Source organism: Entelurus aequoreus, linkage group LG05, assembly GCF_033978785.1.
Source record: "Entelurus aequoreus isolate RoL-2023_Sb linkage group LG05, RoL_Eaeq_v1.1, whole genome shotgun sequence".
Taxonomy (NCBI): Eukaryota; Metazoa; Chordata; class Actinopteri; order Syngnathiformes; family Syngnathidae; genus Entelurus; species Entelurus aequoreus.
In genome coordinates, this window is record NC_084735.1 from 50,871,666 (window position 1) to 50,889,267 (window position 17,602).

A 17,602-nucleotide genomic window follows, 5' to 3' on the forward strand; every position below is an offset into this window, starting at 1 on the left:
ACAAGAGAGAGCAAATAACTAACCTTATATGTGGACATTTTGGCTTGTCTCGGTCGTCCTTTTCTCCCTTTATTCAACACTGTAAATGCTCCGTCAACGTCTTGTGCCACGTCATGTCTTCCATAGTTAATCCTGTAGTTTTGTGCGTAGCTCTACCATATTTTATTTTAGTAAACCACGATACACGTAGTGCCTTTTTTTGAGGGGTAACCATCTTTTTAGGGGTTTATTTAACAGAACCTATTTCGTCAGCAGGCCTGACCTGAAACTCCCAAAATGCAATGTCATTATTCATAGAACAAATCTGTGCGTTTTAACTATATTTTGTAAATAACAGTGATTTTTTTGGTTTCATCACCAAAAGTCTCAATTATTTGAATAACTGGGTACTTATCACAGTACTTGACATCAAGCCAAAACTCTTATCCCATTCTTTAGTTTTGATGTTGTTATTGAAAAATTTAATTTTAGCTGCAGGTGGCAGTAATGTACCCTGAATTGGTATTGGTACTCAACAGTATACATTTTTGGTGCATTTATAATAAATGGTCATTTGTGTCATAATAAAATCTCATATTTTTATCTAATCTTTAACACTGAGCTGATAACAATAACTGTGCAATCCAGTTGTTATATTTTGTTTTCTAAAGCTTCTGAGTAAAGTATACATTCATTTCAGTTTATCTTAGGTGTGTTGCTGTAGTCGGGAAGTAGTCTTTGCCATTCAGTTGAATGTGCCAGTTTTGTCTTTTGTTGAGCCTTCAAAGTGTTTGTACTGTAAATATTGTACTTATTACACACTAGCTGTTTGATTGTAAAGTGCATTTAAAATTTTGAGGTGTTGAAATTGCCATGTAAAATTGCTAATGCAATAGTAGCATGTATATGGCATATCCAAAGTAAATTAGAATTGAGTTGGCACATTTTGAATGCCTTCTAACAGGGTATTGGAAATTGTAACACCTCAACACAGTCCGCTATTAATATGTCTGTTTGCCTGTCAAATTCTTGAACTAGCAACATCAAAAATTGGTACAGTTTGATATTATGTGATACCAATAATATTTTTATCCAATTTGTAATACAATATATGTGGACTTCTCCTCTCTCATCCAAAATAATTGTACCAAAAGTACAATATTCCCTGATCTGTCATACTTGAAGCCATAAAACTCAACATCTAACAATGTACAACCTCACATGGGGGAAAATTATACTCGTAGGGCCATTTGAATTGTATTTGGGCCCACTAGACATCTAAAGTCCAGCGTGTTTGGCTATCTAGTTCTTTACACTTCCATTCCTCTGGCAGGATTTGACTTTTTGACACACATGCATGAGTGCAACAGCGTATCTGTTGTGTAATGATGAACGATGACTGTTGCGTAATCAAATAAACAGAAAGAATACAAAAAATAGCCTAAAAACAGTCCAAAACAGCATGCGATCATGGAGTGCCTCAATCGATACTTAAAAAATGGAAAACATGCAAATATTTGTAAAAAAAACTATGGTTTTTTTTATGTTCATGTGGCATTCGAATCTAACATATCTAATTTATAACTAAAAATATTTTTTTTTTGTATACTAAGAAATACAAAAAAATGGTCATAATTTTAGCAGCAATATGCAACATAAAGAACGTGCAAAAAAACGACTTGCTTGGGTTGTAATATTGGTGCTCATAATTCCGCGGGTTTGTGAACGCAGCTCACTCTCCGTAACTGTCATTGGTGCAGAATGTGAAAGAACTTTGTTGTCTATTGGCTAGTGCTGCAGCGCTTGCGCCGCTATGAGGGCGCTATTGGCATGTTAAGGTCAGCAATAAAGTTTAAAAAGAGCGTCAGACTTTGTGTGCTTCTGTCGAGATGCTACATTACTAACAAGACAAGACATGTCTTCCACAATATTACCGCCATGCACTTTTTGCAGATGGTTGAGTCTGCATTCAATTCAAGTTTATTCACAATACCATAGAACAATTACAATAGTAGTGAATATCATTTAAGGATGTTGGTAAGTGAAAGGGTCCCCCAAATAAGCTAGAAGAAACTTTTGGCAGGGGGTCCAGAGGACAGTATATACATGGAATGATGAAGCATGGTGGCAAGCACAAAAAAAACATGGTCAATAGGGAAGTTTTCAGTTTCTTTTTGAAGTTGGAGAATGAATACAGCATCTTGAGGCTCTCATCAAGCCGGTTGCAAATCTTTGGTCCCCTGCATACAACACTTCGAGCAGTACAAGCCAGTAGACGATGTTTACCTGGTATCAGATTTAAGTTACGAGTGTTGTGGGCATGCTGGGGATGATAGATAGGAACCAAGCCACAGATCCTAAGATTCAGCCTGTGGATGACTTGATAGGTTAGACAACTATTGTGATAAATATTGAACTCTGTCAGTCTTAAGAGATTATAATTATGGAATAGATGTCGAGTGGGGGCATTAAACTTGGACCATGACAGGGCCCGTCTGATTTTCTTTTGCATGGATTCTAAATTGTGAAGGTAGGTAGGGAAGGTGTTACACCAGATGACATTACAGTAGTTTAGATGTGGTTCAAAGAGAGTTTTATATAGAGTAAGTAGAGCATAAAGAGGAAGTAAATGACGAAGGTGAAAGAACAAGCCAAAATATTTGGATAATTTGTTTAACAGATGGCTAATGTGACATTTGAAATTGAGGTATTCGTCAATGATGACCCCCAGGAATTTTGTGGAGTTCACTCTCTGTATTTCCTGCCCATTTATGTTGATATGGCAGTGCTCAGTATTTGTCCGGTTTTTATTAGAACGAAATAAAATAACATTTGTTTTATTAACATTAAGTGAGAGTTTATTGCATTTGAACCAGGAATCCACTATCACAAGCTCTGAATTGACAGTTACTTGTAGATCGTGTAGGCTCCTGCCACCATTCAGCCACCTGATAACTACTTGAGGCATCGATAACTACAACTGGTTACTACCGTTTATGTTGACGCCAGTGCTGTTATGTAACCGGGTTTCGGTAGCACAACGCAGGTACATTCGTACACAAAATAATCAACTCCCTCCTAAATGGTCATCTCCAAACATGCATTTGTAGTTAGCACATGTTTTGGAACGTACATAGTGCACATACTGCCAGGCTGAATGCCAAGCCTGGTGACTGGGAATGGAGCCCTCCAACTTCCTAGGTCAGGAATTAGCCAGACAGTGTTGATACAGGAGTGAGCTTTGAAAAATGGCTGCCGTCAGTGAGATGGAGATGGATGGATTTGGCACATGTTTGCGCTAACCGGAGGTGGGGGATGTAGGGGTAGGCCGTAAAGCAACTATGCCGGACAGCATGGCATTTGCCCCCTTTCTATGCACGAGTTCAAACAAGCGTCCGTCACCTCGGCTGACAACAGGAAGCTGCTGTGTTCGGAGGGATCTTCCTGTTCCTGTCAGCTGGCTAACTTTGAAGTGAGTCTAGGATGGCCTTGATGGCCTTTTACGCTGAAGGGTGGACTGCAGCAACTGTGAAAAATGGGTACGAGGGGTGGAGGACAGCTTTTTAGAGACCGTTACAAAAATATTGTTATTTTTAGAAAATGATAAGGCAAATAATTCCATTGACCTTGAAGGAAAAACAAAAGCCGTTTTTTCAATGAGTCAATAAAATGTGTTGACGATGTTGATTAGCATTCCTGATGATCCTTTAGCAAGTGCCTGGTCTCTGTTTTTCTATGTTCTTTGTATTACATCACCCTGTGTATGGGACAACATATGTAAATTGACACATGGCTATGACATTTTTAAATTTACATATATATTAATTAATATGCACTGTCCCTGAATTAAAAATTGAGCCAGTAATAAGTTTTTGTGATTGTGTGGGCTCCTTATGCTGAATCCTTACACAGCTGGAAAACAGTGCTTGAGTAGACTCTGAAATGAACTGTTTACTATCCAGTTGTTATATGTATATTGTTTTCTTACATTATTATCTTGTCTTAGCTATGTATGCATTCCTTTCAGCCTGTCCTAGATGGGTTGCCGTTGTCTATTGCCATTAAGTTAAATGTGGCAGTCTTGTATTTAGCTGAGTCCTACAAAGTGTTTACGATGTAAGTATCATTACTTCACATCACACGTCTTCTAGGAATGATGGCGTCACGAACGAGTGCTGTGACTCTTAGCTCTTTTAATCAATCGATAAATCAATTTTTATTTATATAGCCCTTAATCACAAATGTCTCAAACCACAACAACATCCTCGAATCTGATCCCACATCAGAACCAAGAAAGAACTCAACCCAATGGGAACAATGTGAAACCTTGGAAGGGACTGCAGATGTGGGGACCCCCTTCTGGTGACCGGTGCAACGGATGCCAAGTGGATATGGTTAATAATGTGAGAGTCCAGACCATAGTGAGGCCATCAGGGGACACTCTTGCATGTAGACAAGTCAGCAGCGCAGAGTAGTCACCAACTGATGCACGGAGGAGTGGTCCAGACTTGGTACAGCTAGCGCGTCCTCCGTGGAAACTGATCCGTGGCCACCTAAAATCTTCTCCACATAGGAGAGTGGGACAGAGCAGCAAAGAGAGAGGGCAGATCAACTTGTCTAACACATGGGTCTATTTAAGGGGTAGGGTGTATAAATTATTTTTTTAGATGGGACTTAAATGTTTGGTCCCTTAGTTTCCCGTTTTCCAAGTTTTTGTCTACGTCCTATTTCTGCTCGTATCAAGCAGAGCAAGCCAGAAGCAGAGAGTTGATCTTCATTGGACTGCGTTGTAGTTTCACGATCACTAGCAACTTTCAGAGGAAAACAACACCCCATACATCACTGCTAGAGCAGTGAAGTCAGAGTGGATATGCATGGCAGCCCGGAGACGTAGACCTCGGCGGGAGCTAAGGCAGAAACAGGGCTATTGGTCAGGCACACTGGCTAGGCTGAAGCGGAAACCACACAATCCGCTGCTACCTAGCATCATCCTGACAAACGGCAGATCTATTTTCAACAAGATGAATGAACTGGAGCCCCTGGTTGCTTCTAACACGCCGCCTGATCATGTTGTGTGACGATTGTAATTGAAAGCTGGCTGCACTACCTCATACCCAACGCTAGTAGGCTGCGCTAGCTACCAGCAGGATAGGAGCATCGAGTCCGGTAAGAGTAAAAGAGGTGGTCTCGGTGTCTACCCAAACAGCAGCTGACAGCAGAATTATTGCCCGACACTGTTCTCCTGACCTGGAAGCTGTCTCTATATAATGCAGATCCTTCTATTTGTCTCCAGAACTGAGCATTGTTATTATCACTGCTGTTTACATACCCCACAATACTGGGACTTGTTTGACCAGGGGGCCCCGGAAGACCCCACAGAGACTGTCCTGGCATAAATTAAGTTCTGTGTTAACACTGTTACAAGCGGATCAGGACGTTTCCAAACCAGGAACAGTTCAGCTCCAATGACTCTGCAGCCATGTGGAGAGGACTAAGGGCCCTTACGAACTATAAGCCCAAAACCCCCCAGGCCCTGAATGATCGGACTCTCGCTCAGGGCCTCAACACACATTACTGTCGTCACGAACGGCCTTCAGCTCCCCCCCTGCACCTCCAGTCACCAGTCTGTAAAGCTGCTCAAGTTTGCGGACGACACTACCCTCATCGGGCTCATCTTGGATGGCGACGAGTCCACCTACAGGAGAGAGGTGGACAGGCTGGCGTCCTGGTGCAGCCTCAACAACATGGAGCTGAACGCCCAGAAAACAGTGGAGATGATCTTGGACTCCGGGAAAGTCACAGCCCCACCATCCCCCCTCACCCTGATTGACTCTCCCACCCCCGTCTCCATTGTGGACTCCATCCGTTTCTTGGGCACCACCATCACCCAGGACCTCAAGAGGGAGCCGACCATCAGCTCCCTCATCAAGAAGGCCCAGCAGAGGATGTACTTCCTGCGGCAGCTGAAGAAACGTAAGGTGCCGACCGAGATGCTGGTGCAGTTCTACTCAACCATCATCGAGTCCATCCTCCCCTCCTCCATCACCGTGTGGTTCCCCGGCGCCACAGACTGCGGCACATCATACGTGCTAATGAGAAGGTTATTGGCTGCAAATAAGGCTGAAACGACTCGTCGACGTAGTCGACGTCATCGGTTACGTAAATACGTCGACACCGTTTTTGTGCGTCGACGCGTCGCATATTTACGTCACACTACCGTCATGGCGAAGCGCAAAGCAGACGATCAAAGCAGACGATGCGAGCGGTGCGAGCGAGGGGGAAAAGCATGCCAAAAGTGGTCAAAAGTGTGGGAGTATTTCAATAAACGGCCTAATAATGTTGTTTTATGCACACTGTGTCAAGCGGAAATGGCCTATCATAGCAGCACAACGGCTATGCACGAACAGTTGAAAAGAAAACCATCAACTAGTCAATCGTCCGCGCGAGTATACGTTGTCATCATTACACAAAAACATGAATGTGTCATTTGTATCTGCTAGGGGTGTAATGGTACGTGTTTTGTATTGAACCGTTTCGGTACGGGGCTTTCGGTTCGGTACGGGGGTGTACCGAATGAGTTTCTAAGCTAAAGCTAACTTTAGCTGCTAAAGTCTTAACAAGCTGCTTCGCTCCTCTGCCTCTGTCTCAGCACGCAGCATTGTCCCACCCACACAACCATCTGATTGGTACACACACAGCATTGTCCCACCCACACAACCATCTGATTGGTACACACAAAGCATTATCAGCCAATCAGCAGTGTGTATTCAGAGCGCATGTAGTCAGCGCTTCAGCGTGGAGCAGATAGGTGTTTAGCAGGTGAGCATCAGGCAGCGGACTCTCCCCAAATGATAATAAACACCTCCCAGTCAACTACTAGTAACATCACTATGAGCCCGTTGACCTTCTAGAAATATAAACTGCAGCTCAGCTCACTCGCAGTCCTGGCTTGAGGTGAAGGCTAATTACCTCTCAGTTCCAGCCACATCGACCCCTTCTGAGCGCCTATTTTCAGCTGCTGGGATTATTGTAAACAAGAAAAGAAGCAGAGCATGTAGACATGCTAACCTTTCTTCATTACAACTGTTAGACACTCACTGGAATGAGTAGAATTGGTTATTGTGTACTGTGTTGGACTGGATGTTTATTTTGCACATTTTAAAAGCAATACTTAATGTTTACAGTGCTCCAGAATATTTAGATTGGCACTTTTTTGTATTGGATGTTTATCTTTATTTTTGCACATTTTAGCAAATAAGCAATACTTTCACTTTTGTTGAAATGTTTACACTGTTGTTACAGAATATTTCGTTTTGCACTTTTGATAGGCTCCAGCACCCCCCGCGACCCCAAAAGGGACAAGCGGTACAAAATGGATGGATGGATCTTTATTTTGGCACATTTTAAAGCAAAATAAGCAATACTTTTACTTTTGAAATGCTTATACTATTGCAGAATATTAAGATTTGCACTGGATGTTGACTTTTATATTTGCACATTAAAAAGCAAATAAGCTACTTTTAATTTTGTTAAATGTTAAAAGTTTTAAATGTTTACATTGTTACAGAATATTTAGTCATGTTGTTGTCAATGTTGACTGAGTGGCCATACTTCTTTTTTTTTGTAAATAAAAGCCATGCCTTTTGAAAAAACGGGCCTACATTTATTTTTTCATCTTCATTTTGAATAAAAAAATAATCGGTAAAAGGAAAAATAATCTATAGATTAATCGAAAAAAATAATCTATAGATTAACCGATTAATCGAAAAAAATAATCCATAGATAAATCGATAGAAAAATAATCGTTAGCTGCAGCCTTAGCTGCAAACTCCCATCACTCCAGGACCTGTTCTCCTCTAGGACCAGGAGGCGTGTGGGTTGGATCACTGCTGACTCTTCTTACCCTCGACACAAACTATTCTCCCCTCTCCCATCAGGCAGGAGACTACAGTCCATCCAGACCCACACCTCCTGCCACCTGAACAGTTTTTTCCCCTCGGCCATCAGACACATGAACAATAACAAGATCTGATAGCTCAGTTACAGCTCATATTATTCTATTCTGTGTTATATGTGTATTATGATGCACGATTGCACGAAGTAAAATTCCTAGTTTGTGAACCCATTCTCAAACAACGGCAATAAAAACTATTCTGATTCTGATTCAGAATGGATGGCAACTTGACAAGAGAGGCCCATTATCTCCTCAGAGCACATAACTCCACCTTTAGGTCAGGGGATAAGGCATTGCCAAAACTGATGTTTATGTCTCTCAAACTGCAGGAACACAACGTTAGGCGTGTCCCGAGGTCAGTAAATTTGAGGAAGGCCTCTGGATCCTGTGGAGTACCAGGCAAAGTACTTCAGTCCTGTGTCCAGTCCAGTCCTTACTCTCTAAAGAGAGCTATCCACCTCAGCAGAGCTCAGAATATCGCTAAAGACTCCTCTGACCCGGGAACCCACTGGTTCCAAATGTTACCCTCTGGCAGGCACTACAGATCAATAAGATCACATACAGTCGGTCTGGTTTTTGCCTCATCCCTCACTTAAAGCGTGAGTGAAGAATGCGTGAAGAATGCCGTTTCCTCGATGTCAAGACCTGATAAGTCTGAAAGAGAAAGAGAGGATACAGTATTATCTGCTAACAGATTCTACTTGGTGCTTGTTTAAGCACACTGCAGCTCGTCCTGGATAGACTTATGCTGCTACTTTTATTTTCCATTGTGTTTTTATGTCCTGGTCTTATGTTTTACATTTTAAGCACCTTGTTGAGTTGCACCAGTAATGTTGTTGTTTGTAAGACAATGACAATAAAGTTATTGTATTGTATTGTATTGTATTCTATTCCACCAGCTGTTTGATTTCAACATTCATCTTAGTTAGTTTTGATTGCCAAATATGGAGGTGTTAAAATCGCCATGTAAATTTGCTAATGTGAATTGGTAGCATCTATCTGGCATATCCAATGTAAGTTAGCCCATTTGTTTTAATGCATTTATTTTATGTTATTTTGTTTCTCATGTAAGTTACATTGACTTTATTTCTGTGTGTTCAGTTTTGCAGTGTTTCGAAGTGAAGACTCTTAAAAAGGCTCTCAAATGGACTATAACAGACAACCTGGTGTCGGTCTGCTAAGCTAGTAGAAAGAAACACTAGCAGGAACCGAACTAACTGCTTGTATCTGGGTTCTTCTATTTGAAGTTTTAGATGCAGGCCAATATAAACAGTTATGTTTTTTTTTTAATCAAATATCAATGTCAGATCGGGACAGCCCTGGTCAAAAGCCCTTAAAAGTAAGGCTACACTTTTCTAAATGTGTTGGCTCTATGCTAAAAAAACATTGGATATGCCATTTAAAGGCTACTATTTAGCATTAGCGATTTTACATGGCACCTCCAAATTTAGTAATCAAAACTGCAACTCAGGTACACGTTACAATAGATTATGGGTAATAATTACAATACTTATAGTATAAACACGTTGTAGGACTCAACAACAAAAAAAGACTTACAAATTCAACACACCTTAGACAAACTGAAATGAATGCATGCTTGCAATTGAGACTCCGAAGTGTAAGAAAACAAGATACAACAGCTGGACAGCACATTTGTCATGATCAGTTCTGTGTTAAATTTTACATTTAAAAGTGGATTTTATTATTAACACATTAACATTCCATATCAGATGAAGACACACAAAAGTAGCGAAAATTGGTACTGTTATCATATCGATTCCGAGGTACCGTATCGGTTCAAATTTGAAAGGTACCCATTCCTAAAGCTGACGGATTCATCCATAGAGCTAGATAGTAGCATGCCAATTGCTTTATGTTCTGTCTGTTACAGGAATCAAACGCATCCTGGTTGGACAGTCTCATCTGCCACATGGCTGACATCATTCTCCTTGAAGACACGCCCTCTATCCAGATGGAGGTGGCTGTCCTGGTGAAAGAGTTTCCAGATATACGGTAAGGGAATTTAATAAGTGTGTTAAGTTATTTCTGACAGGAAAAGTCTATGAAAACATAAATCCTCTGCTCTGTAACCCCAATGGTCCTATGTTATTCATGCTTACCGCCACACATTCACCCTGTTGTCTTTGGCAGCTGGCCATACAGGGAAATGCATGAGTATGAATGTGTTTTTTTTGTCACAATGGATCAAAACAAGGAAAGGAACATGGACATATATCTACATTAATGTTGCTATTTTTGGAGAGAAGCACGGGATTGTTTTGAGAGTGGATGAGTCTCAGAGGCCTCGCGGGGCCAGTCCAAAGCGCTGGAGCTGTTTGTGCACAGATTAAGACTGAGATGACAGCTGGCAACCTTACGACCGCTTGTGACGCATAACTCTCTAAAGAGCAGACAGGAAGCTGCTGCCGAGTACTTCCAATTCCTGCTACCCTGCAGGAGACAGACTGGTGCCACACTTGGAACCAAGAAGGTGTGGAAGCTTTCACAATGCTGTGTACCCTCTTGGTATTTTAGCAGAGTCCACCGAGTAGTCCTTCCGGCGTCTGGGTGCCTTTCTGTTTTAATACACTTTAATATGTACATACACTCCTCCTACTGTTAGTATTAACGTACTGCTTTGATCAACAAATACATTAGGATGATAACGGTATAATCTGAAAGTAAATCAAAACAATCCTTGATAAAAACAAATAAAACGAGCCTCGATTTTAAACGTTCATTGTTAAACGTTTAGTTATATACCGTCCCGGTTATTGTACTGTACAACCAAATGTTGCGTGTAACAAACGTAAAAGCCCATATAAAGAAAACCATGCGCTGGTGATTCAGTGTCCATGCTTTTTTTACATTTTTTTTAGTGAGTACAACTGCAAAATAGGCCACCATGGGGCCAAATAAAGTTGTGAGTGCCAGTACTTTGGTAAATAATTTGAGAAACACTATTGGAGTCAAGAAAGAACTTGAAGTAAAGTACCATTGCCATCTTCGCTAACAAGAGTCTTCAGTGAAGTGATGTAAAATGATCATTTATCCAATTCGTTCATAATTTATTAAACTAAATTACTTTTGCATGTAAAACTAGAATTAAAATGTGTTTTGTTTTAAAGATTTTGGGTGTCTGGAATGGATTAATTGGATTTACATTATTTCTTAGGTACTTTTTTTGTAAAAGTCAGTTTTCGGCTGACCTTTTGGGATGGATTACTGACTGAAAACTGTTGTATCACGGAACATATTACCCCAGCATGCATTTAAATGAAAGCAGAACAAAAAATTGCCTACAGTGGAACCAACCATGTTAATGTTGACAACTTGTCTAAGTCGACCAATTTACAGAGTCATGGTGCACCATGTTTATTTACTACTAAAAAGTAGTGGTGTCCCGATACAATTTTTTCACATTTATTACAATATTGATGTTGGAGCCTTGAATATTCCTCCATACATATATTGATCTGATACAATATCAGCACAAATCGACATGCTTTTATTATTTTGTAGTGTGGAATGTTATAAAAGTCTTGATCAAGTAAGATTCCTTAAACAGAGAACAAGGTATGAGAAACAGTAACCTATTTATTATTAACCATCTGAACCTATGCTGTCTTTAAGTTGAGGTGGAGTGGTAATTAGTGAAGTGAAATGAATTACATTTATATAGTGCTTTTTCTCAAGTGACTCAAAGCGCTTTACATTGTGAAACCCAATATCTAAGTTACATTTAAACCAGTGTGGGTGGCACTGGGAGCAGGTGGGTAAAGTGTCTTGCCCAAGGACAAAACGGCAGTGACTAGGATGGCGGACGCGGGGATCGAACCTGCAACCCTCAAGTTGCTGGCACGGCCACTCTACCAAGCGAGCTATACCGCCCCATTAGCAAAAGCAATTAGCTTTTTTGGCGCCGCTTAGTGGCCACAATAATTTATTAGGTTATGCTTTTGACACAGTAAGTTGAATGTGTATTTGGCTCATATATAATAAGTAATATGCAACTATAATTATTTTATACAAATATTTTTCAAATTGACAATATTGTTCAATTAGGTGTTCAATGTCTAGCTTGTGTGCTATTGTGTGCTTCGCTGTTGTGTAGCTGCTCGCTCCGAGTAGCCTATAGTCTACCATGTTTACTTCTGTAAATGACTTGACTAAAATACAAGAAAAGACCAATCTTGTGTGCTTATTGGAGGACATTTAGATTTTAACTGGCTGTCCAACATTGCACAAGTAAACACAGTGCAGGACTGCTTATATCAGAGCTTATATCAGAGCCTTTAGATGCAAGCCTATCTTATACTTGTTTTTGGACCGATATCCAATATTATCCCTAATAAAAAGTACCTGCTGAAGTCAATGTTGACATGGCCAATGGCTTTTATCAACATAAAATTCAATACCTAATTTCTATGACTGATATATCTGCTTATATACAGTGCATCCAAAAAGTATTCACAGTGCTTCACCTTTTCCACATTTTGTTATGTTACAGTCTTATTCCTAAAGGTAATAAATTAATTTGTGTCCTCAAAATTCTACAGACAATCCCCAATAATGACAATTTGGAAAGTTTTTATTTAGTTTTTTTTTTGCAAATTGATGAATTAAAAAAAACCCTTAAAAATAACATGTATAGAAGTATTCACAGCCTTTGCTCAATATTTTGTTGATGCATCCCTGGCAGCAATTACATCCTCAAGTCTTTTTGAACAGAATGCCACAAGCTTCGCACACCTATCTTTTGGCAGTTTCAACCATTCCTCTTTACCAATTCCTCTTTGCAGCACCTCTCAAGCTCTGTAAGAAGCGTTGGTTTTCATCCAGGATGTCTCTGTACATTGCTGCATTCATCTTTCTCTCCATCCTGACTTGTGTCACAGGAACTTAAAACATCCCCACAGCATGATGCTGCCACCACCATAATCCAGTGTCGGGATGGTATTGGCCTGGTGATGAGTGGTGCCTGGTTTCCTCCAAACATCACACCTGGCATTCACGCCAAAGAGTTCAATCTTTGTCTCATCAGACCACAGAATTTTGTTTGTCATGGTCTGAGAGTTTTTCAAGTTCATTTTGGTAAAGTTTTTACCAAGAAATCGAGTCCGTCCGGCCACTCCACCTTACAGGTCTGATTGGTGGATTGCTGCAGAGATGGTTGTCCACAGAGGAATGCCATTGGGGTCTTGGTCACCACCCTGAATAGACTAAGATGAATGCAGCAATGTACATAGACATCCTGGATAAAAAGACAATGCTTCCCATCCTACCTGATGGATCTTGAGAGGTGCTGCAAAGAGGAATGGGTGAAACTGCCTAAAGATAGGTGTGTCAAGCTCGTAGCATTGTATTCAAAAAGACTTGATGCTGTAATTGGTGCCATCAACAAAGTATTTAACAAAAGCTGTGAATACATGTGATATTTTCAGTTTTTATTAAATTAAAAACTCACACTGTCATTATAGAGTACTGTGTGTAGAATGTTGAGGACAAAATGGATTTAGTCCATTTTGGAATAAAGCTGTAACATAACAAAATGTGGAAAAATTGAGGCGCTCTGAATACTTTCCGAATGTACTGTATGTGCATTCGGAAAAAATACAACAACACACTACATGTGTTGTTGTATGGTTACTTTTATCGCACAGCCATGTGAAATCAACAACAGCAACTCAACCACTGTCTAGTTATACCGCATTAAAACACCTCACACTTTCTGTTCAATACAAAGTATGCTTCAAACAAAAAAAATTGTTGGAGTTTTTGTTAACTCAGTCATTATCACAAGTGTGCGTTTACAAAAGCATATTTTTGGTTGTGTTACAATTAGGGTTGGACGATATAGGAGATGTACGATTAAAAAAATATATACATTTGGCTGACAACAGAGCTTTTAATATTATTGTCTTATCCTGATTAATGCATATTGATGACACATTATAGCCAAGCCCGGCAAATTTGAAAGCGACACGCAAGCAAAGGCCGTGTCCTCAACGCAATGTAGTATTGTTGCTAGCCTTTAATGTCTCTTCACAGTGCAAAGCCACTTCTAAGTCAGGAATCGTTGCCTCCATGGCGGCAAATACATGAATTTTCTCGCAAGTGTCATCCCCAGACAACGAGGAATAGCTAAACATGCTACACTACATACCATAAGAGGTTATGCTAACCACCAACTGCTTAATACCCAAATCAGGTATATAAGTGTAGCTAGAACCATTTCAAAAATAAACTATTAAGCAACCAAATATTAACAGTAAATTAGTATATTATTAGTTTTGACAAAATAATACAACCAGAAATGTCCAAACAAAAAAGCCTTTGTAACCCGTCATGACGCGGTTTTATTATCCTGTATATACCAAATAATATATCGAGATATACAGTATATTGTTATCGCAGGAAGCTGCAAAATATGTCACAATATAGATTTTAGGCCATATTGCCCGTCCCTAGTCACAATCAACAAAAACAGACAAAGAAGGGTGTGATGAACAACAAGAAAAGAACTGCTACCTACCTTCAAACTTTCGACATAGAATGAAAGTTCCTTACTTTTTTTGCAGTGGACTTCTCAGCCATTCTTTTTTCCGCCTTTCTGCAACAAACAAAATGCAGACATTTAAATTTTGCACAAATGGAGGAAAACAATGTCAGTAAACTAAATCTTTTATTATCACCCATTCTCTTTATGTGGCTGGCTAATTCTGCAACTACATGTGCAAGCAATTGCTATGCCAATTATATCGACAACCGCATATGTCGACATCAGCCGTTTTAAAAGGGATGTCAAAGTAAATGTTTTTTTTTTATAAAAACATTTTTTTTCCTTTTCACAAAGATGTGCATTCTTATTTTTGGTGTAGGTGTTAGATTTCAAAATTCAGAGCTCAGATGGGAAGTTCTGTAGATACACGATACTTCTGTCTGACAGTGCACAAAACAATCAAGGGTGGGTACACCAATAGGAAATGTTACTTTAACAAGCTACACTTTAACATCTCAGACATAAAAAAAACTGCAAACAATTCTCAACTTTCTCCAATGGAAGCAAATTCCAAGCCAGCTTCCCATCCAAACATACCTCTGAGAGGTGTAGTTGGTTCGGGTCGCTTCTGAAATGTAACCACTCCCATTAGGGATATCAAGGGGTCTGACCCTACAGAGCTTCCGCAACAACAAAACAGCCCTTTTAATGACTCTGAGTTCCAAAAACAAAAACTGTAATCATGCTTGCTTTGCGCCCTGCTCAATATAGTAAGTCCAAGTTTTGCCCATGCAATATTTAATACCAGCAACCTTTTGTTAAGAGAAGGAAGGTGAACATAATACTGTGCGCTCATGGCCATACCTGTACTTGGAACCACTGAACTGCAGATTGTAGTTGTAAATATGTCATAGTTGTAATAGCGTCTTTGAAAAGGAAAGGAAACAATTCTCAGAGCTAGGAGGTTCGTGGATCTTTGTACTGAATCATGATTCTGTGGACAAAGATAATCATCATACCAATCAATACTTGGTGGCATGGTTGCCAACTGCCAATCCATCCTAAATTTCCTCACAGATTTGGAAACCTACAGTATTAGATCCACAGTCAAGTCCGTGGCTACTCCAACGTAGGGATGATACTCGAAACCGGTTTTCTCGGTTGTTCGATAAGAAAAGAACCGAGTCCTCGGACTCGAATCCCTTTTTGAGAACCGGTACCCGTTATCGAGACCACTATAGTAAAGAAAAAGAGTTGGTTCTTTATTCGAATCCCTGGGAACGAATCCCGTCCCGACCAGAAATGCTCCGTGGGACATCACAATAAATGGCGTCACGTAGCTCAGTGATTAGGCGCAGATAGCGAAAGCAGGAACAAAATGGACGGGAAAAAGCGCTCCAAGGTGTAATAAAGTTCAAAACAAAAGGTATAATCCAATGAATAACTTTACTGAGAGATTTGAGCAGGGTACAAACACATGACGAACACTTTTACGACCAACCGGAAACATAGCAACCAGGCTAGCAACGTACCTCCTTTACGGCAGTTGTCACAACGTTCTTAAAGCAACCGCAGCACATACATATATGACATCTCCCTTTTTTAACTTTCGTTTTTCTTTCCTTGTAAACAAAACCAAATCACACTGTATATGTGTTGTCTGTCTAATTATAAATAATGCAGACGAGGCGTGTTGGCTGAGTTCTTGACGTTTACTTTCACAGCGTGCTCATTCTTAGCTGCTGGGTGACGATATGCAACACTTTTCGGGGCTACCGCGCATGCTCGTCACTCCCGTTGCATGCTGGGTAGTGTTGTTGTTATATTCCCTAGCTCATAACATCTTTACCCATATAAGGAAATAATGTTAACTCAAAGTGTATTTCTTTTTTTAGCTTTAACTTTTCATTTTTTTAGCATTGTAACCACATCTGCAAATAACTTTTCTCTTCATAGAATTTTCTTTCAATAAAGAAATAAAATGCAAAAATGTCAAAGCATCATAACAAACAGTTATGTCAAATAGCAGCAGAATTGCACTTTTTGGAAAGCTGTATTATTTTCGGTTTTGTGCCCAAGGGACTGATTTTATTTAACACTATATTATTATTTATACACCTATAGTGATCACAGAGACAGGTTGTTTTTGTGTTACTGTATATATTTGTTTTTCTGAAAAAATCCCACTTAATATACTTTGGGTAACAACAGTCAATATTTATTTATTTTATTTTATTTTTTTAGGGGGGTAACAGTCAATATTTATTTATTTATTAGATTAAATTGTTTTCTTATATAATAAAAGTGAGCTTTTGTTAAACCAAATATTGTGTGTTTTTTTCCATATACAACCACCTATCTGGACTCGATAAGAGAATCGATAAGGAATCGGTTCGATAAGAGGATTCGATAACAGGCTCGAAATCGATAATTTCTTATCAAACATCATCCCTACTCCTACGGCCATCATCAACGGCATGCCTGTATTTGTTCCTCACCGTCTTTAACGTGGCTGTAGTATGACATAGGCCTTATTGATGTCACTTGACACATGAAGGAAGTCTATTTTTTACACTTGTCTTCTTCCTAATATTATTTCTGTGTCGAGACAACGTACCGCTTCTCATGTAGTTTTGGTGAATCAGGTGGCTCTGTTTGTGTCCACATGTGGCGAGACATTGTACTACATCATTTTTCACACAGCGATGCCTTACCGTCTGGACATGACTCGTTGTTGAAACGACACTGTTTGGAAGCCTTTCTTTTTTAACATTCCCATGTCCACAGGGCCTAAAGCACAGGTGTCAAACTCAAGGCCCGGGGGCCAGATCTGGCTCGCAAACACCTGGAAATGATATTTGTCAATAAAGTACTTAATATTTTCTAACTAAATGTAATTGCTTTTTTAATATTTTGACAGAAAAATACATGTACTGCTGGAAATTGCATACTTTTTAAACTTTAATAGTATCCAATATTGCAAAAAATATTACAGTAAATTATCATACTTTCCAGACATGTTTTTGTCTAAATAAAAATAAATAAAAAACACTTAACTTTACAGCAAACTACACATCAAATTAATACAAATGACAATAAATTGTACATTGTTCTTTACAGCATATTACTGTAAATTGAAATAAAACTACTACCGGTACTGTTTTTTG

The 17,602-nt window shown here is 39.6% G+C and overlaps 1 protein-coding gene across 2 annotated transcripts in view; it reads left to right on the top strand.

Annotated features, from left to right (window-relative positions):
- LOC133650735 (tumor necrosis factor alpha-induced protein 2-like) overlaps positions 1-17,602 on the top strand; it is a 55,064-nt gene that overhangs the window by 28,026 nt on the left and 9,436 nt on the right. For both annotated transcript variants that reach the window (XM_062048331.1, XM_062048330.1), the window contains exon 12: positions 9,825-9,946. In XM_062048331.1, coding sequence (XP_061904315.1) covers positions 9,825-9,946 — 122 coding nt within the window. The remainder of the gene's footprint in view (positions 1-9,824; positions 9,947-17,602) is intronic.